Here is a 23099-nt window from a genome sequence, read left to right as displayed (position 1 = left end):
TAATAATATTATTACAAAGGGCAATAACTCTAAGTTACAGATTATCAATTTCCATTTTCGAACTTGTCTGAGATCTTGTCAATATATATGGCTGCATACAAAGTTTATCAAACTTGGTTGATATTTACTCAAGTTATCGTGTTCACAAGATAATTGTTGATAGACAGCCACTGGACGCCACGGTATGGCATAAGCTCACCTTGGTCATTACAATAAAAACAAGACATGGTGGTCAGTACAATAATGTTTATTACAGCGACAAGAGTAAGCACTGTCAACTCTCCATACTTTATTGGAATAATGAAATTAACGAAGAGGAAAAAATGAATGGACAACAAACCTTTCCATGGATCATTCTGGCATATATCATCAGAAATATTCCTGGTACGACAACATGCACTGTTACGCCTACTATCCATGTTAATGTTATGAAAACATTATGGTCTCGCCTACAAATGGTGTTCCTGGTAGGACATGTATTAACTCAATTACTATCAGTGTTTCTGGTACAAGAGCATGCATTGACTCGCCAACAATGCAAAACATCAATATGACAGGACAGAGAATTATAAAGAGTATCTTATCTTGTGTAAATATTGGTGCCCAATCTCTTTTCACTCGAGTGAAAAAATGGCATTTCCAATTTACCTGTCATCCCCTTGAGAGATTATATATTGTACATAATAGTAAGCTCGGCTGTAAAGTATAATTTACTAGTATAACTTACATTCTATCATACTTCCTTACTCATCAACAGCAAAACTACCTTACAATACCAGTAATATCAAAACTGTAGCAGCAAAAACTTTAAATTTCCATCTCAATATGAAAAGATAGAGGCTTACAAGTGTACATTATGTAATGACTAAACAATTGTAAAATTATCAACACAAACCGAGATAGTTGGTAAAAGTGAAGTTTTAATTTCTACTCACTTCAACAACTGTATCAACAGATCATATTATCAGTATGTAATGCAAAATATTCATTCTAGTCAATAGCCAACATTCCTTCAGATAAAGTTGTGTCATATGTTAAGTAGGTATTTCTCTCATCCTCCATGCTCCGACCATTTAAAGACAAACGCTCCACACCCCCATCGATTTCCCCAATGACGACCTCCACACTCCGACCACCTCATGACAACATTTCACACCCCCATCAATATCCCCAATGACGACCTCCACACTCCGACCACCTCATGACAACACTCCACACCCCCAGCTATATCAAAACAAGAGGCCCAGGGGCCTTAACGGGTCATCTGACTCTAAAGACCCTGTACAATTGTTGCATACATACTCCGTAGCAAGTATAGTGGCACACTAATGGTCATGGCGGCCATTGTGGATTTCGGACAGAGCAGAAAATAACACTTGGTAAGGATCATCTGAATAGCACTGGTGGAACTTGAGAAGAAGTTTTATTGTGTTTTTCAAGATGGCGGCAATGGCGGCCATCTTGGATTTCAGAACACTCCGAAAAATAACAACACTTAGTCGGGATCATCTCGGGATCATTTCAGGCAAGTTTCAGCTCAATCCCACCGGTGGAACTTGAGAAGAAGTTTGAAATGTGAAAAGTTTACGGACGGCGCACAACGACGGACCAAGCACGATGGCTATAAACATATATATCTTTATTTAAGTTGTAATGTGACTCAACTTAAGTCATGTATTTAATTTGTTATTTCATAAATATAACAGTCTTGAAAAAAAAAAAAAAGTTTTACCTGACTTGCAGAATTACCTGTAGACGCTATGTGTCTGGAGACTCATAATAAATTTGGTATATGGAAATTAAATCTTTGATTATAAAGAAATTTCAACAATTTGTTCTGAACTATTCCAGGGCTTAACCCATTGTAGGAGAAAAGCAACGGCATCACATGCCACCATTAGGAGTTAAGTGTCAAAGTGTCTGTACACCTTAAATGAAACTATAATATACATATTAATAAATTAAAACATTAAATATTCACTCAATATATGGCTACTCATATCCCCTCAACACTGCAGTAACAGTTCACTAATCATCGTCACCTGGACACTTCTGTTCATACTCCTGTTTAAAGATTAATCTTCATATCCATAGACACTCTAATTTATATATATATATATAATAAGTAGGGAGAATAACTACTATCTCTTCTATGTCAATAAAAACATACACAATAAAAGGTATCGAAATATAAAACTGGGTCAGACTAACAATCTGATACATAGCTAGATCTGGGTCAGACTAACGATCTGTTACATGGTTAGATCTGGGTTAGACTGATCTGGGTCAGACTAGCGATCCGTTACATGGTTAGATCTGGGTCAGACTAACAATCTGTTACACGGTTAGATCTGGGTCAGACTAACAATCTGTTACATAGTTAGATCTGGGTCAGACTAACAATCTGTTACACGGTTAGATCTGGGTCAGACTAACGATCTGTTACATGGTTAGATCTGGGTCAGACTAACGATCCGTTACATGGTTAGATCTGGCTCAGACTAACGATCCGTTACATGGTTAGATCTGGGTTAGACTAGCGGTCCGTTACATGGTTAGATCTGGGTCAGACTAACGATCCTATACATGGTTAGATCTGGGACAGACTAACGATCCGTTACATGGTTAGATCTGGGTCAGACTAACGATCTGTTACACGGTTAGATCTGGGTCAGACTAACGATCCGTTACATAGTTAGATCTGGGTCAGATTAACGATCTGTTACATGGTTAGATCTGGGTCAGACTAACGATCCGTTACACGGTTAGATCTGGGTCAGACTAACGATCCGTTACATGGTTAGATCTGGGTCAGACTAACGATCTGTTACATGGTTAGATCTGGGTCAGACTAGCGATCCGTTACATGGTTAGATCTGGGTCAGACTAACAATCTGTTACATACATGTAGTTAGATCTGGGTCAGACTAATGATCCGTTACATGGTTAGATCTGGGTCAGACTAACGATCTGTTACATGGTTAGATCTTCGTCAGACTAACGATCCGTTACATGGTTGGACCTGGGTTGGACTGAGAACAAGTTACATGACTGGTTCTTGGATTCAGATACAAATATTGTGTAAATTTTGGTGTAATGTATGTCTCATTCAAGAGTAAACATCTCCAGGCCCTGAGATTGTAGTCACTGAGGTTCAATGAACATTTGTATTCAGTGTAACACAACACCACTTCCTTTTCATGGGCTTAATAATCCTGATCAGCCTGGACAACTCTCACCTCATCAGCCTGGACTACTCTCATCTCATCGTAACCTGGACTACTCTCACCTCATCATAGCCTGGACTACTCTCATCTCATCATAGCCTGGACTACTCTCACCTCATCGTAGCCTGGACTACTCTCACCTCATCGTAGCCTGGACTACCCTCACCTCATCATAGCCTGGACTACTCTCATCTCATCGTAGCCTGGACTACTCTCACCTCATCCTAGCCTGGACTACTCTCACCTCATCCTAGCCTGGACTACTCTCATCTCATCATAGCATGGACTACTCTCACCTCATCGTAGCCTGGACTACTCTCACCTCATCGTAGCCTGGACTATTCTCACCTCATCCTAGCCTGGACTACTCTCACCTCATCATAGCCTGGACTACTCTCACCTCATCAGCCTGGACTACTCTCACCTCATCATCAGCCTGGACTACTCTCACCTCATCGTAGCCTGGACTACTCTCACCTCATCATAGCCTGGACTACTCTCACCTCATCGTAGCCTGGACTACTCTCACCTCATCGTAGCCTGGACTACTCTCATCTCATCATAGCCTGGACTACTCTCACCTCATCATAGCCTGGACTACTCTCACCTCATCATAGCCTGGACTACTCTCACCTCATCAGCCTGGACTACTCTCATCTCATCATAGCCTGGACTACTCTCACCTCATCGTAGCCTGGACTACTCTCATCTCATCGTAGCCTGGACTACTCTCATTTCATCATAGCCTGGACTACTCTCACCTCATCGTAGCCTGGACTACTCTCACCTCACCGTAGCCTGGACTACTCTCATCTCACCGTAGCCTGGACTACTCTCACCTTATCGTAGCCTGGACTACTCTCATCTCATCGTAGCCTGGACTACTCTCACCTCATCGTAGCCTGGACTACTCTCATCTCATTATAGCCTGGACTACTCTCACCTTATCGTAGCCTGGACTACTCTCATCTCATCGTAGCCTGGACTACTCTCATCTCATCGTAGCCTGGACTACTCTCACTTCATCATAGCCTGGACTACTCTCACCTCATCGTAGCCTGGACTACTCTCATCTCATCATAGCCTGGACTACTCTCACCTCATCATAGCCTGGACTACTCTCACCTCATCATAGCCTGGACTACTCTCATCTCATCGTAGCCTGGACTACTCTCATGTTCATCCTCACTATGGTGATTTCATAAAAACTTTAATGTGACCAGCTCAGTTAGGTAATATTTGACTATTAGTCAATGGATTTCCTGGTTTATGTACAAAGCATTTATGTGTTAAAACAGTGAACTATTAATAAATAGGATAAAAATTCCGGCATGTAGCGGGATTTTCAATGTCCAAGTGGGTAACACAATCCCCACAGCTAGCTGGATTTCCCATGTCCTACTGGGTACATTTGTATCCACAGCTTAGCATGTATCTCAGGATCTTTAATCTCGTACTACCAATATCATCCTGGCTTAGTCAGAGTCCGAAGATGAGTCTTGCTCTACTGGATTTTCCACACTGGCTGTACGTCCTGGAAAAAATGTAATAAAATATGTACTGTGTGGTACAATTACTGTGTGTATGTCACAAGTATGTGGTACAATTACTAAAGACAAGTACACTGTCTATTCCTGTGTGTTGTATAATTACTGTGTGTATGTCAAAGACAAGTACACTGTCTATTCCTGTGTGTGGTATAATTACTGTGTGTATGTCAAAGACAAGTACACTGTCTATTCTTGTGTGTGGTATAATTACTAAAGACAAGTACACTGTCTATTCCTGTGTGTGGTACAATTACTGTGTGTAGGTCAAAGACAAGTACACTGTCTATTTCTGTGTGTGGTATAATTACTGTGTGTATGTCAAAGACAAAACATGTCTGTGATTCTCTCTAACACATTAACATCTTAATCTGACTTTGTCAACAGTACACGAACTTCCTATATATCTATTGAAAGAACCCCGATGAGTTGACAGGGAAATTTCTCACATCTAAAACTCGAGCTTAATCCGTGAGCTGTGTGTGGGAGATTAATCCGTGAGCTGTGGGAGATTAATCCGTGAGCTGTGGGAGATTAATCTGTGAGCTGTGGGAGATTAATCTGTGAGCTGTGAGAGATTAATCTGTGAGCTGTGGGAGATAATCTTTGAGCTGTGTGTGGGAGATAAATCCGTGAGCTATGTGTGGGAGATTAATCTGTGAGCTGTGGGAGAAAATTCTACTTGGTCTGGTTTGTGTGACAAACATGATGTACTACAGACAATAATTTACCTGATCGGATCTGATTGAGGGAGGCCAGCACACGTAACATGAAGGCAGCAGGCACTGTGATGGTGTCTCTAGTCTCCTCCAGCATGACCTCATTCCTTCTCATAATCTAGAGTAAATAAAGTAACACTCCTCATAATCTAGAGTAAATAAAGTAACACTCCTCATAATCTATAGTAAATAAAGTTACACTCCTCATAATCTACAGTAAATAAAGTTACACTCCTCATAATCTATAGTAAATAAAGTTACACTCCTCATAATCTACAGTAAATAAAGTTACACTCCTCATAATCTACAGTAAATAAAGTTACACTCCTCATAATCTATAGTAAATAAAGTTACACTCCTCATAATCTATAGTAAATAAAGTTACACTCCTCATAATCTATAGTAAATAACGTTACACTCCTCATAATCTATAGTAAATAAAGTTACACTCCTCTTAATCTATAGTAAATAAAGTTACACTCCTCTTAATCTATAGTAAATAAAGTTACACTCCTCATAATCTACAGTAAATAAAGTTACACTCCTCATAATCTACAGTAAATAAAGTTACACTCCTCATAATCTATAGTAAATAAAGTTACACTCCTCATAATCTATAGTAAATAAAGTTACACTCCTCATAATCTACAGTAAATAAAGTTACACTCCTCATAATCTACAGTAAATAAAGTTACACTCCTCATAATCTATAGTAAATAAAGTTACACTCCTCATAATCTATAGTAAATAAAGTTACACTCCTCATAATCTACAGTAAATAAAGTTACACTCCTCATAATCTATAGTAAATAAAGTTACACTCCTCATAATCTATAGTAAATAAAGTTACACTCCTCATAATCTATAGTAAATAAAGTTACACTCCTCATAATCTACAGTAAATAAAGTTACACTCCTCATAATCTACAGTAAATAAAGTAACACTCCTCATAATCTACAGTAAATAAAGTTACACTCCTCATAATCTATAGTAAATAAAGTTACACTCCTCATAATCTACAGTAAATAAAGTTACATGTACACTCCTCATAATCTATAGTAAATAAAGTTACACTCCTCATAATCTACAGTAAATAAAGTTACACTCCTCATAATCTATAGTAAATAAAGTAACAGTCTACTTATAAAACAGCAGTATCCAGTGACCGATACTCCAGTGACTGATGTCATAGTCTACCTGTACTCCAGTGACCGATGTCACAGTCTACCTATACTCCAGTGACCGATGACACAGTCTACCTATACTCCAGTGACTGATGTCACAGTCTACCTATACTCCAGTGACTGATGTCACAGTCTACCTATACCACAGTGACCGATGTCACAGTCTACCTGTACTCCAGTGACTGATGTCACAGTCTACCTATACTCCAGTGACTGATGTCACAGTCTGCCTATACCACAGTGACCGATGTCAGTCTACCTATACTCCAGTGACTGATGTCACAGTCTACCTTTACTCCAGTGACCGATGTCATAGTCTACCTATACTCCAGTGACTGATGTCACAGTCTACCTTTACTCCAGTGACCGATGTCATAGTCTACCTATACTCCAGTTACTGATGTCACAGTCTACCTATACCACAGTGACCGATGTCACAGTCTACCTATACTCCAGTGACTGATGTCACAGTCTACCTATACTCCAGTGACCAATGTCACAGTCTACCTATACTCCAGTGACTGATGTCACAGTCTACCTTTACTCCAGTGACCGATGTCATAGTCTATCTATACTCCAGTGACTGATGTCACAGTCTACCTGTACTCCAGTGACCGATGTCACAGTCTACCTGTACTCCAGTGACTGATGTCAATCTACCTATACTCCAGTGACTGATGTCACAGTCTACCTATATTCCAGTGACCGATGTCATAGTCTACCTTTACTCCAGTGACTGATGTCACAGTCTACCTTTACTCCAGTGACTGATGTCACAGTCTGCCTATACCACAGTGACCGATGTCACAGTCTACCTATACTCCAGTGACCGATGTCACAGACTACCTATACTCCAGTGACCAATGTCACAATAGTCTACCTGTACTCCAGTGACCGATGTCACAGACTACCTATACTCCAGTGACTGATGTCACAGTCTACCTATACTCCAGTGACCGATGTCATAGTCTACCTGTACTCCAGTGACTGATGTCACAGTCTACCTATACTCCAGTGACCAATGTCACAGTCTACCTATACTCCAGTGACCGATGTCAGTCTACCTGTACTCCAGTGACCGATGTCACAGTCTGCCTATACCACAGTGAGCGATGTCAGTCTACCTTTACTCCGGTGACTGATGTCACAGTCTACCTATACTCCAGTGACCGATGTCACAGTCTACCTTTACTCCAGTGACTGATGTCACAGTCTACCTTTACTCCAGTGACTGATGTCACAGTCTACCTTTACTCCAGTGACCAATATCACAGTCTACCTATACTCCAGTGACCAATGTCACAGTCTACCTATACTCCAGTGACCGATGTCAGTCTACCTGTACTCCAGTGACCGATGTCACAGTCTGCCTATACCACAGTGACCGATGTCAGTCTACCTTTACTCCGGTGACTGATGTCACAGTCTACCTATACTCCAGTGACCGATGTCACAGTCTACCTTTACTCCAGTGACTGATGTCACAGTCTACCTTTACTCCAGTGACTGATGTCACAGTCTACCTATACTCCAGTGACTGATGTCACAGTCTACCTTTACTCCAGTGACCGATGTCATAGTCTACCTATACTCCAGTTACTGATGTCACAGTCTACCTATACCACAGTGACCGATGTCACAGTCTACCTATACTCCAGTGACTGATGTCACAGTCTACCTATACTCCAGTGACTGATGTCACAGTCTACCTTTACTCCAGTGACCGATGTCATAGTCTACCTATACTCCAGTGACTGATGTCACAGTCTACCTGTACTCCAGTGACCGATGTCACAGTCTACCTGTACTCCAGTGACTGATTCAATCTACCTATACTCCAGTGACTGATGTCACAGTCTACCTATATTCCAGTGACCGATGTCATAGTCTACCTTTACTCCAGTGACTGATGTCACAGTCTACCTTTACTCCAGTGACTGATGTCACAGTGTGCCTATACCACAGTGACCGATGTCACAGTCTGCCTATACCACAGTGACCGATGTCAGTCTACCTTTACTCCGGTGACTGATGTCACAGTCTACCTATACTCCAGTGACCGATGTCACAGTCTACCTTTACTCCAGTGACTGATGTCACAGTCTACCTTTACTCCAGTGACTGATGTCACAGTCTACCTATACTCCAGTGACTGATGTCACAGTCTACCTTTACTCCAGTGACCGATGTCATAGTCTACCTATACTCCAGTTACTGATGTCACAGTCTACCTATACCACAGTGACCGATGTCACAGTCTACCTATACTCCAGTGACTGATGTCACAGTCTACCTTTACTCCAGTGACTGATGTCACAGTCTACCTTTACTCCAGTGACCGATGTCATAGTCTACCTATACTCCAGTGACTGATGTCACAGTCTACCTGTACTCCAGTGACCGATGTCACAGTCTACCTGTACTCCAGTGACTGATGTCAATCTACCTATACTCCAGTGACTGATGTCACAGTCTACCTATATTCCAGTGACCGATGTCATAGTCTACCTTTACTCCAGTGACTGATGTCACAGTCTACCTTTACTCCAGTGACTGATGTCACAGTCTGCCTATACCACAGTGACCGATGTCACAGTCTACCTATACTCCAGTGACCGATGTCACAGACTACCTATACTCCAGTTACCGATGTCACAGTCTACCTATACTCCAGTGACCGATGTCACAATAGTCTACCTGTACTCCAGTGACCGCTGTCACAGACTACCTATACTCCAGTGACTGATGTCACAGTCTACCTATACTCCAGTGACCGATGTCACAGTCTACCTTTACTCCAGTGACTGATGTCACAGTCTACCTTTACTCCAGTGACTGATGTCACAGTCTACCTTTACTCCAGTGACCAATATCACAGTCTACCTATACTCCAGTGACCAATGTCACAGTCTACCTATACTCCAGTGACCGATGTCAGTCTACCTGTACTCCAGTGACCGATGTCACAGTCTGCCTATACCACAGTGACCGATGTCAGTCTACCTTTACTCCGGTGACTGGTGTCACAGTCTACCTATACTCCAGTGACCGATGTCACAGTCTACCTTTACTCCAGTGACTGATGTCACAGTCTACCTTTACTCCAGTGACTGATGTCACAGTCTACCTATACTCCAGTGACTGATGTCACAGTCTACCTATACTCCAGTGACCAATATCACAGTCTACCTATACTCCAGTGACCGATGTCAGTCTACCTATACTCCAGTGACCGATGTCACAGTCTACCTATACTCCAGTGACCGATGTCACAGTCTACCTATACTCCAGTGACTGATGTCACAGTCTACCTATACTCCAGTGACCGATGTCAGTCTACCTATACTCCAGTGACTGATGTCACAGTCTACCTATACTCCAGTGACTGATGTCACAGTCTACCTGTACTCCAGTGACCGATGTCACAGTCTACCTATACCACAGTGACCGATGTCACAGTCTACCTATACTCCAGTGACCGATGTCACAATAGTCTACCTATACTCCAGTGACCGATGTCACAGTCTACCTTTACTCCAGTGACCGATGTCACAGTCTATCTATACTCCAGTGACCGATGTCACAGTCTGCCTATACTCCAGTGACCGATGTCACAGTCTACCTATACTCCAGTGACTGATGTCACAGTCTACCTGTACTCCAGTGACCGATGTCACAGTCTACCTGTACTCCAGTGACCGATGTCACAGTCTACCTGTACTCCAGTGACCGATGTCAGTCTACCTATACTCCAGTGACCGATGTCACAGTCTATCTGTACTCCAGTGACCGATGTCAGTCTACCTATACTCCAGTGACCGATGTCAGTCTACCTGTACTCCAGTGACCGATGTCACAGTAGTCTACCTATACCACAGTGACCGATGTCACAGTAGTCTACCTATACCAGTGACCGATGTCACAGTCTGCCTATACCACAGTGACCGATGTCACAGTCTACCTATACTCCAGTGACTGATGTCACAGTCTACCTGTACTCCAGTGACCGATGTCACAGTCTACCTATACTCCAGTGACCGATGTCACAGTCTACCTATACCACAGTGACCGATGTCACAGTCTACCTATACCACAGTGACCGATGTCACAGTCTACCTGTACTCCAGTGACCGATGTCACAGTAGTCTACCTATACCACAGTGACCGATGTCACAGTAGTCTACCTATACCACAGTGACCGATGTCACAGTCTACCTATACTCCAGTGACTGATGTCACAGTCTGCCTATACTCCAGTGACTGATGTCACAGTCTACCTGTACTCCAGTGACCGATGTCACAGTAGTCTACCTATACCACAGTGACCGATGTCACAGTAGTCTACCTATACCACAGTGACCGATGTCACAGTCTACCTATACTCCAGTGACTGATGTCACAGTCTGCCTATACTCCAGTGACCGATGTCACAGTAGTCTACCTATACTCCAGTGACCGATGTCACAGTCTACCTATACTCCAGTGACCGATGTCACAGTCTGCCTATACCACAGTGACCGATGTCACAGTCTACCTATACTCCAGTGACCGATGTCACAGTCTACCTGTACTCCAGTGACCGATGTCACAGTAGTCTACCTATACCACAGTGACCGATGTCACAGTAGTCTACCTATACCACAGTGACCGATGTCACAGTCTACCTATACCACAGTGACCGATGTCACAGTAGTCTACCTATACCACAGTGACCGATGTCACAGTCTGCCTATACTCCAGTGACCGATGTCACAGTCTACCTGTACTCCAGTGACCGATGTCACAGTCTACCTATACTCCAGTGACCGATGTCAGTCTACCTGTACTCCAGTGACCGATGTCATATTAGTCTACCTATACCACAGTGACCGATGTCATAGTCTACCTATACCACAGTGACTGATGTCATAGTCTACCTATACCAGTGACCGATGTCACAGTAGTCTACCTATACCACAGTGACCGATGTCACAGTCTACCTATACTCCAGTGACCGATGTCACAGTCTACCTATACTCCAGTGACCGATGTCACAGTCTACCTGTACTCCAGTGACCGATGTCACAGTAGTCTACCTATACTCCAGTGACCGATGTCACAGTCTACCTATACCACAGTGACCGATGTCACAGTCTACCTATACTCCAGTGACCGATGTCACAGTCTACCTATACCACAGTGACCGATGTCACAGTCTACCTATACTCCAGTGACTGATGTCACAGTCTACCTATACCACAGTGACCGATGTCACAGTCTACCTATACTCCAGTGACCAATGTCACAGTCTACCTATACTCCAGTGACCGATGTCACAGTCTACCTGTACTCCAGTGACCGATGTCACAATCTACCTATACTCCAGTGACCGATGTCACAGTCTACCTATACTCCAGTGACCGATGTCACAGTCTACCTATACTCCAGTGACCGATGTCACAGTCTACCTATACTCCAGTGACCGATGTCACAATAGTCCGGTGACTAATTTCACCAACATTAACACAGTTCCCAGTTTTTGTCCTTTGCTGATCATGCTTGATTATTGAGTTGCTTAAATATGTTAACCTATATGAACCCTGTGACCTTGAATGTAACTCAAAGTCATTCATTTGAACAATCATGGTAGCTCTTCACCTCAGCATGCTATAGACCCAATTTCACCTAATTGGTTATTCATCAGAAGTTCATCAGAAGTTGTTTAATGTTATAAACCTATTTGACCCCTCTGACCTTGAATGTATCTTGAAGTCATTCATTTAAACAAACTAGGTAGTTCTGAACCCAAGCATGCCACAAGATCAATATCAGATCTCTGTGGCTCATGGTTATTCAGAAGAAGTTGTTCAAAGAATGGCTGATGGATGCTGTACTTCGGTACATGCTCACTTGGCCTTAGGGCAGATGAGTTGGTAATGACTGTACAGAACATGCATGTTCTGTATATTATCTACAAATCCATAAATACCTCATTAGCTTTCTCTTCATCGAAACAGCTCTTCTCCTCCATTGGTGACCAAATCTTGACGTCATAATCAATTCCACTGGTGGCTAGAACTTAAGCAGAAATATACAGTATTTAACTAGTGATGTTCTCTAGTGAGCCAGGCCTTCAATAGTCTTATCACACAAATATACAGTATTTAACCAGTGATGTTCTCTAATGAGCCAGGCCTTCAATAGTCTTATCACACAAATATACAGGATACCCTAGTGATATTTCCTAGTGAGCCAGGCCTTCAATAGTCTTATCACACAAATATACAGGATAAACTAGTGATGTTCTCTAATGAGCAAGGCCTTCAAAAGTCATAACACACGAATATACAGGATAAATCAGAGGTGTTCTCTAGTGAGCCAGGTTTTCAATAGTCATAACCTACAACAGGAGATCCCAGAGGAATCCTGGTGGTTTACATTGAATGATCATTATTGGTTCTATGTCAGACCGATCTTCTCTCTACTTTTCCCTTCTTTCTTTTTTTTTTTCTTAATAATCTGATAACATGAACAAGTGGAACCTACATGTGAAGTTTGAGAAATATCCTTCCAGTTCCTTTCAAGAAACATGAATAACAAGCTTCAATTCTCAAAACCAAGATGGCCACCTGTCAGCCATTTTGTTTTTCTGTTTAAAAATCCAAATTCAAATGGCACATCTTGGAACCAAGGGGAACCTACACATGAGGTTTGAGGAATTTTCCTCCAGAACTTTTCGATTGTTTACGGACAGACGACAGATATGGACACCAGTCACAGGGCGATTTGAATAGCCCACCATCCTTCAATAGTTTTAACCTATCTGAGATATACCTAGTCTTGATTTATCACAATGTTACATGCACTACACTAGAAGTGTCAGTATACTTACTAGGGTCGAACGGATGAGGCTGTAGACAATTGACAACATGGCGGTCACCTTCCAGTAACATGACCAGTTTGGATGTGTAGCGGTCCCAAATAAAGATGTGACCACAATCTGACCCACTCATGACAAACTGACTCCCCCAGAAATTAGCCTCTTTGATCTGTGAACACAAAATGGTGTCTGTCCTATTTCAGGATAAAATAATCTGTCAGAAAATGTGTCCGTCCTTATTCAGGATAAAATAATCTGTCATTCAGAAATACAGAGTAATTATCAATTTCATGATCAGAATTATAATAGTCCCATAAGTGTAATACTGAGAGGCTGGAAGGGAATGATCTCTAATTATTGAAAAAATATTGTAAATCTGTTACATAATAATTTGATGCAACTGAAAAATATTGAAAACCATCTACCCGGGTAAGTACTTCTGTTACAAACTACTGTATTGATATATCACTCTGGACATGTTATCAATTCACTTTTTCTCAATTATAATAAACATGCTACTTTCCTACTTGGCTTAACAGATACAATGTAATGATCAAGTAATAGGTTTAAATATATGTATATTACTTATTGTGAAATATACATCATTAATGTGACAATACAACAAAATTCCAAACTGATAAACATGTAAGACATTTATTCAAAATTTCAGAAATCTTGATCTATATTGACCTTTATGTTAAACCAAATTGCAGCCATCAAGATCCGGCAAAAATTGAAAAGTGTCAAACATTGTTTGCAATGAACCTTAACAGGATTTACCGGGGTTAACATAAGATATTTAAGTAAATGTCTTGATATCAAGAAAATATCCTTTCTAAGTCAATGAAGCTACTTCTGACTTGAGTTTTTTGAGCATTGGGTAGACATATGAATAAAATGTTGTTTGGTGTTGTCATTTGAGAGCCTTTACACTGTGCAGGCATTTCTATGGCCATGAAACTTTAAAGTAATTGTTGGTTGGTGTTTTTGGAAGCCTTACCATTCTGCAAGCATTTCTATGGCCCCAAAACTTTGAATTAATTGTTGGTTGGTTTTTTAGAAGCCTTACCATTGTGCGGGCATTTCTATGTCCACGGAACTTTGAAGTAAATGTTGGTTGGTGTATGTTCCGTAGCTCCATCTCCTCTTTCTCCCGCTCCTCCTGACGTTTACGGTACAGCTCCTGTAGTCTGATAGCTGTGATGTGACGCTCAAGTGTGTCTCTGTTCTCTCTGAAATAAAAGTGAAAAGGTGACAGCTTAATTCTCTATTAAGTTATTCTGGCAATCAAAACATTTTTTATACAAATTGTATGTGCCAATTACATGGTTATACATCAGAGAGAGTTACCTCCTCCTACGTGGTGTAGTGGTGTCATCATCACTGCTATCTTCGTCCGTCGACAACTGGAAGTTCCCTGTAGGGGGTCCACTACGACCTATCCTTCGTTGACGGGCAGCAGTTTCTCTAGGAGGATTTGGAGTGGAAGCAGCTTGGGCTGTGTTCTCAGATCCTGTAAATCAACATCACAAATCCTATGAAAAATTAACATTGGGCCTAAAAGCAAATCATAGTTTAAGGTGTGAAAATATACATTTAATGACAAAATAACTGACATTTCATCTTCATCACAGTGAAGACTAATAAGCAAATTGATATGTCACTATGACAACTCGGATCAGTCTCCTCCCCTCTTCTTGCTGCATGTTCATCACTTCAGGACTTACCCAGGTCAGCCTCCACCCCTCCTGTTGATACAGTCTACATTACTTACCCAGGTCAGCCTCCACTCCTCCTGTTGTCTACATTACTTACCCAGGTCAGCCTCCACCCCTCCTGTTGTCTACATTACTTACCCAGGTCAGCCTCCACCCCTCCTGTTGATACAGTCTACATTACTTACCCAGGTCAGCCTCCACCCCTCCTGTTGTCTACATTACTTACCCAGGTCAGCCTCCACTCCTCCTGTTGTCTACATTACTTACCCAGGTCAGCCTCCACCCCTCCTGTTGTCTACATTACTTACCCAGGTCAGCCTCCACCCCTCCTGTTGTCTACATTACTTACCCAGGTCAGCCTCCACCCCTCCTGTTGTCTACATTACTTACCCAGGTCAGCCTCCACCCCTCCTGTTGTCTACATTACTTACCCAGGTCAGCCTCCACCCCTCCTGTTGTCTACATTACTTACCCAGGTCAGCCTCCACCCCTCCTGTTGTCTACATTACTTACCCAGGTCAGCCTCCACCCCTCCTGTTGTCTACATTACTTACCCAGGTCAGCCTCCACCCCTCCTGTTGTCTACATTACTTACCCAGGTCAGCCTCCACCCCTCCTGTTGTCTACATTACTTACCCAGGTCAGCCTCCACCCCTCCTGTTGTCTACATTACTTACCCAGGTCAGCCTCCACCCCTCCTGTTGTCTACATTACTTACCCAGGTCAGCCTCCACCCCTCCTGTTGTCTACATTACTTACCTAGGTCAGCCTCTGCCCCTCCTGTTGCAGCAGACCCGTCTCTACTCTCCACTCCATCCTGTGACACCTGTGATGTTGAATGTTGTGACACCTGCTGCTGTGTCTGATCTTCTGATACCAAGGACTCCTGTCTACCTGTCACTTCCTTAGGTTGCAATGCCTCCTCAGAACTGGAGGATTTCTGCTCAATTGAAGAAAAATCAGACTTCAAACCTCTCGGTTTAACGGGTTTAACGTCCTTTGAGTTTAAATCTTTTAAATCCTTCTTTTTCTTATCTTCATCTTTTGGATTTCCTCTCTCCTTTGAATCTGTCCCCACACTTAGTACAGATGTCCCTGCAATCGGAGACACATTCCCTCCCTCCCTGATACCAGTATCAGTCTCACTACTTCCCTCCCTGACTTTTGCCTCACAATCACTTCCTCCCTCTGTAACACCCCCACAAGCTTGACCACGACTAGTTTCTGTGTAATTTTGACCTACACTAGTTGTACAGGACAGGACAGTAGATCCTCTGGAGACAGGATAGTCCTCTGTTTCCATCATGTGTTCCTGTTCACTCTCCTGTTCTGACCTACCCTCACCTTCACTGGTACTATTTAAGTCCTCACTAACACATACAGGGCTTTCTATCAACAAACTACTGGCCGAGTCATTGGGGCCCATGGGACTGGCTGATTCATTAGGGCCCATGGAGTTGGCTGAGCCACAAGGGCCCTGGGGACTGGATAAGTCACTGGCACCCCTGGGACTGGCCAAATCACTTTGTCTTTGGGGAATGTCAGAATCACTAAAACTTTGAGGTTTATTGGAATTACTCTGGACTTCTGAACTGACTGAATCACTTTGAACTGAAGAACCAGAAATATTAGGATCCGGAGAAGACATTTCACTACCACACAACGGACTGGCACGATTGTTCTGACTTTGGGCTGAATCACTCTGTTCCCGGAAATTTTCTAAGTCTCTGGTATTGTTCATCTGCGATAAGAGACCTGGATGAGGACTATCATCTCTTTCAAACTGACTAGTGTCCCTAACCAGGGGAGCAAGGGAAGCATTTTCAGCACTTCTCTGTAGCAGACCAGCCTCCAAGTTTTCAAACTTTGCAAATCCTAATCTGATGGTACTACTCGTGGTTCCCTCGGAGGAATAATGCAAGCTGATGACTGGCTCCATTTGTCCTGGGGACAGTGGTGCTTCTTCGTTACCATGGTCACCAACAACCACGGCAGGCTGTTGACCTGATGTTGACCCTGGACTCACTGAGGTAGACTGACCTGCTTCCTCAAGGAGTCCCTGCCTGGATGTACTAGGCCCTTCTACAACACCAGATATTGCACTTGTTGAACTTTGACCTTTCTGGTCACTATTAACGTCCAGTTGGCCAGAATTATTGTCTTTCACTGATTTATCAGCACATTGAGTTGTTGCACCTCCAGGTAATGATTCTGTAGGCCGAGATGGTCCATCACGATTTGCCTCCTGAGACATTCCCTCGGTGATGCTAGGTCTTCCATGAGGATTCACATCCTCCATATCTCCAGAAGTTTCTGAAAAAATGACAATGAATTAAAACCTGGACATAGAGAACAATTGAATCAGAGATGCAGGAAAATCTCTGGAGTGAGAGTAAAGATACATGTGTATCAAATATACATCTTCATTTACACACCTGCTACAACAGTCCTTCCTGTTCCTTCCACGGAGGATGTGGGGTCTCCACCACCCTGGGGTACATATGTCACTTCCACAGGGCCCTCCTGTGTGGTCTGGTTGGATTCCTCATCATTCACAGCTGATCCTTCAGCTCTAGCCTCTGAAACTTCACCTTGACCTTCACCTTGACCTTCAGAATTTTCACCCTGACCTTCAGTCCTTCTCAAGTTTCCATCCAACCAGCGAGTCAGCATGTCTGACATCCGCTGCATGATGGAGGTGTGTGGACTTCTTCTCTGCTCTGCTGTCAGACATAAAAAACACGATAATCAGCACCAACAACAGCACAATTATCTAAAACTTTAACATTGAAATGCTGTTACATTTAATTATCTAAAACTTTAACATTAAAATGCTGTTACATTCAATTATCTAAAACTTTAACATTAAAATGCTGTTACATTTAATTATCTAAAACTTTAACATTAAAATGCTGTTACATTTAATTATCTAAAACTTTAACATTAAAATTCTGTTACATTCAATTATCTAAAACTTTAATATTATATTTATGCTGTAACACTTATATTAATTACCAGTATCTAAATCTTTATCATTATAATGCTGTAAATTATCTAAAATTCTAATACTATAATGCTGTTAACATTTAATTATCTAAATCTTAAACATTAAAATTCTGTTACATTTAATTATCTAAAACTTAAACATTATTATGCAGTAACAATTATCTAAAACTTTAACATTATATTTATGCTGTAACCTTTAATTACCAGTATCTAAATCTTTAACAATATTATGCTGTTACAATTATATAAAACTTTAACATTAAAATGCTGTTACATTTAATTATCTAAAACTTTAACATTAAAATGCTGTTACATTTAATTATCTAAAAGTTTAACATTAAAATGCTGTTACATTTAATTGTCTAAAACTTTAACATTAAAATGCTGTAACATTTAATTGTCTAAAACTTTAACATTAAAATGCTGTTACATTCAATTATCTAAAACTTAAGCTTTCAAATTCTGTTACATTTAATAATCTAAAACTTTATCATTATAATGCTGTAAATTATCTAAAATTCTAATACAGTGTACTATAATGCTGTTAACATGTAATTATCTAAATCTTTAACATTAAAATTCTGTTACATTTAATTATCTAAAACTTAAAACATTATTATGCAGTAACAATTATCTAAAACTTTAACATTATTATGCAGTAACAATTATCTAAAACTTTAATATTATATTTATGCTGTAACACTTAATTACCAGTATCTAAATCTTTAACAATATTATGCTGTTACAATTATATAAAACTTTAATATTATACTGCTGTAACAATGATTAAAACTTAACATTTTTATTATACTTTTACATTTAATTATCTGTTCTGGATCTGCCCTAAACTTGATACAATCACATAGTTTAGTCACATAAATAAGTTTAGTATTTAAACCATAAACTTAAATCACTTGTCAAAGTTCTGACTAAACACAATGCCACTGTTCACAAACTTGATCGGCAATGAAGTCATTTTACTTCAGGATAACTGAGTTTTTCAAATTATCTGAGTTCGAACTATCAGAGGTTTTATTTGAGTTATCTGAGCTGAGTTAACGAAGTTTGACTGTATATTAATATGACACACCTGTCCCCTGGGCTTGTCTTTCACTCTCTGGGCGGGCATTAGGGCCTGTGTCTGACCAATCACCACGCAGTCGTAGACGTTTTATAGGTGGGTGTCCTGCAGCAGACTCTTCCAAGGCTTCTGTTGTTGATGAGGTGCTGGCTATGTCTCCAGCTATAACTCCGCCTAACGTTCCAGACACATCTCCAGGCAGGGCACCACCCATACCTCTACCAGTATCTACACCTCTAGCTCCTCTGTTTAACCCCGCCCCACTCGCCTCCTCTCCTTCTACACCGGCCTCTCCTTCTACACCGGCCTCTCCTTCTACACCGGCCTCTCCTTCTTCAACGGCCTCTCCGGCCACACAGACCTCTCCAGCCACACTGGCCTCTCCGGCCACACAGACCTCTCCAGCCACACTGGCCTCTCCAGTCACACTGGCCTCTCCAGCCACACCGGCCTCTCCGGCCTCTCCCACCACACCAGCCTCTCCCGCCACACCAGCCTCCCCGGCCACACCAGGTTCCGTCCCTACCACTGGCTGACTGTCTCCTGTTGTTTCTATTTGTTCTGCTGATGTGTCTTGCTGTACAACTACTGTGTCTCTCCCTGTAATTTCCTTTCTCTCTTCTCCTGTCTTACATTTTTCACCTTTATCCTCTGAATCCTTCCTTCCTTTTTCTTTCACCCCGTCCTTTGTCATACCTTTTCCCTTTCCTATTCCTTTTCCTCCTCCTTCTACCTTCTTGCCATCCTCTGCCCTGGGCTTCGCTCCTTTTGCACCATCCTTGTCATTGCTACTCATCCCTTCCTTTGTTTCTCGATCCTCCCCAACTTTTTTACCAGTATCTCTCTGTTTCTTGCCCCCATCCCTCTTTCCTGTATCTCCCTTGTTGGAACTCCCCCATTTTTTATCTGTTTCTGCCTGGTTGGTGCTGCCACTAGCAACTGTATGGGAGCATGATTGTTTGGAGCTGGACACCTCAGATTTTACTGGCAAACAACTGTCATCCGTCTGCAAAATATCAGAGATCAAATAAAAATATTTCTAGTTAACAATACCATCATGTAAAGGTGTCAGGCTACAAAAAATAAAGAGCTTAAATCTATCAGAATGGTAGGTACTTTCTTGTATCTAAAGTTAAAGGTTATAATATAAACAAACCTACCACATTCTGGTGTCTAGGGTTAGAGAGTATAAACAAACCTACCACATTCTGGTGTCTAGGGTTAGAGAGTATAAACAAACCTACCACATTCTGGTGTCTAGGTTTGGAGAGTATAAACAATCCTACCACATTCTAGTGTCTAGGGTTAGAGAGTATAAACAAACCTACCACATTCTGGTGTCTAGGGTTAGAGAGTATAAACCCCCAAAACCTTCGGGTTTTTTAAAGTTTTCCCCCCCCCATTTTGGGGCGGGTTGGAAGGCCCAATGGGGTTTTCCCAAAACTTGGGGTTTTCCGAAAATACCCTAAATTATTAAACCCCACCCCCTACTTTTTTTTAAGCAGTTCCCCCCCCTTTTTGCCCGAACAACGAAAAGGTTCCCCAAAAATTGGAAAGTGTCAAACATAGTTTGCAATGAACCTTACCAGGATTTACCGGGGTTAACATAAGATATTTAAGTAAATGTCTTGATATCAAGAAAATATCCTCTCTAAGTCAATGAAGCTACTTCTGACTTGAGTTTTTTGAGCATTGGGTAGACATATGAATAAAATGTTGTTTGGTGTTATCATTTGAGAGCCTTTACATTGTGCGGGCATTTCTATGGCCATAAAACTTTGAAGTTACTGTTGGTTGGTGTTTTTGGAAGCCTTACCATTGTGCGGGCATTTCTATAGCCACGAAACTTTGAAGTAAACGTTGGTTGGTGTTTTTGGAAGCCTTACCATTGTGCGGGCATTTCTATGTCCACGGAACTTTGAAGTAAATGTTGGTTGGTGTATGTTCCGTAGCTCCATCTCCTCTTTCTCCCGCTCCTCCTGACGTTTACGGTACAGCTCCTGTAGTCTGATAGCTGTGATGTGACGCTCAAGAGTGTCTCTGTTCTCTCTGAAACAAAGGTGAAAAGATTACAGCTTAATTCTCTATTAACAGTTATTCTGGCAATCAAAACGTTTTTATACAAATTGTATGTGCCAATTACATGGTTATACATCAGAGAGAGTTACCTCCTCCTGCGTGGTGTAGTAGTGTCATCATCACTGCTGTCCTCGTCCGTCGACAACTGGAAGTTCCCTGTAGGGGGTCCACTACGACCTATCCTTCGTTGACGGGCAGCAGTTTCTCTAGGAGGATTTGGAGTGGAAGCAGCTTGGGCTGTGTTCTCAGATTCTGTAAATCAAAATCACAAACCATATGAAAAATCAACATTGGGCCTAAGAGCAAATCAAAGGTTAAGGCGTGAAAATATACATTTAATGACAAAATAACTGACATTTCATCTTCATCACAGTGAAGACTAATAAGCAAATTGATATGTCACTATGACAACTCGGATCAGCCTCCTCCCCTCTTCTTGCTGCATGTTCATCACTACATTACTTACCCAGGTCAGCCTCCACCCCTCCTGTTGTCTACATTACTTACCCAGGTCAGCCTCCACCCCTCCTGTTGTCTACATTACTTACCTAGGTCAGCCTCCACCCCTCCTGTTGTCTACATTACTTACCCAGGTCAGCCTCCACCCCTCCTGTTGTCTACATTACTTACCCAGGTCAGCCTCCACCCCTCCTGTTGTCTACATTACTAACCCAGGTCAGCCTCCACCCCTCCTGTTGTCTACATCACTTACCCAGGTCAGCCTCCACCCCTCCTGTTGATACAGTCTACATTACTTACCCAGGTCAGCCTCCACCCCTCCTGTTGTCTACATCACTTACCCAGGTCAGCCTCCACCCCTCCTGTTGATACAGTCTACATTACTTACCCAGGTCAGCCTCCACCCCTCCTGTTGTCTACATTACTTACCCAGGTCAGCCTCCACCCCTCCTGTTGATACAGTCTACATTACTTACCCAGGTCAGCCTCCACCCCTCCTGTTGTCTACATTACTTACCCAGGTCAGCCTCCACTCCTCCTGTTGATACAGTCTACATTACTTACCCAGGTCAGCCTCCACTCCTCCTGTTGTCTACATTACTTACCCAGGTCAGCCTCCACTCCTCCTGTTGATACAGTCTACATTACTTACCCAGGTCAGCCTCCACTCCTCCTGTTGATACAGTCTACATTACTTACCCAGGTCAGCCTCCACCCCTCCTGTTGTCTACATTACTTACCCAGGTCAGCCTCCACCCCTCCTGTTGTCTACATTACTTACCCAGGTCAGCCTCCACTCCTCCTGTTGATACAGTCTACATTACTTACCCAGGTCAGCCTCCACCCCTCCTGTTGTCTACATTACTTACCCAGGTCAGCCTCCACCCCTCCTGTTGTCTACATTACTTACCCAGGTCAGCCTCAACCCCTCCTGTTGATACAGTCTACATTACTTACCCAGGTCAGCCTCCACCCCTCCTGTTGTCTACATTACTTACCCAGGTCAGCCTCCACCCCTCCTGTTGATACAGTCTACATTACTTACCCAGGTCAGCCTCCACCCCTCCTGTTGATACAGTCTACATTACTTACCCAGGTCAGCCTCCACCCCTCCTGTTGTCTACATTACTTACCCAGGTCAGCCTCCACCCCTCCTGTTGATACAGTCTACATTACTTACCCAGGTCAGCCTCCACTCCTCCTGTTGTCTACATTACTT

General features: G+C 42.2%; 1 protein-coding gene across 1 annotated transcript in view; it reads right to left on the bottom strand.

Annotated features, from left to right (window-relative positions):
- Window positions 1-231: 231 nt before the first annotated feature.
- LOC117328504 overlaps window positions 232-23099 on the bottom strand; it is a 40398-nt gene continuing 17530 nt past the window's right edge. Inside the window, exons 13-24 of the mRNA XM_033886040.1 lie at window positions 21511-21673; window positions 21229-21391; window positions 20503-20550; window positions 19352-20348; window positions 17691-17978; window positions 16015-17568; window positions 14888-15050; window positions 14607-14769; window positions 13550-13706; window positions 12647-12735; window positions 5506-5611; window positions 232-4761 (exon numbers count right to left, since the gene is read on the bottom strand). Coding sequence (XP_033741931.1) covers window positions 4703-4761; window positions 5506-5611; window positions 12647-12735; window positions 13550-13706; window positions 14607-14769; window positions 14888-15050; window positions 16015-17568; window positions 17691-17978; window positions 19352-20348; window positions 20503-20550; window positions 21229-21391; window positions 21511-21673 — 3950 coding nt within the window. The 3' untranslated portion in view covers window positions 232-4702. The remainder of the gene's footprint in view (window positions 4762-5505; window positions 5612-12646; window positions 12736-13549; window positions 13707-14606; window positions 14770-14887; window positions 15051-16014; window positions 17569-17690; window positions 17979-19351; window positions 20349-20502; window positions 20551-21228; window positions 21392-21510; window positions 21674-23099) is intronic.

The sequence above is a fragment of the Pecten maximus genome, chromosome 5 (genome assembly GCF_902652985.1).
Source record: "Pecten maximus chromosome 5, xPecMax1.1, whole genome shotgun sequence".
NCBI classification, from domain to species: domain Eukaryota; kingdom Metazoa; phylum Mollusca; class Bivalvia; order Pectinida; family Pectinidae; genus Pecten; species Pecten maximus.
The sequence above is the reverse complement of the archived record's forward strand: the minus strand, read 5'-3'. Positions and strand labels throughout refer to the sequence as shown.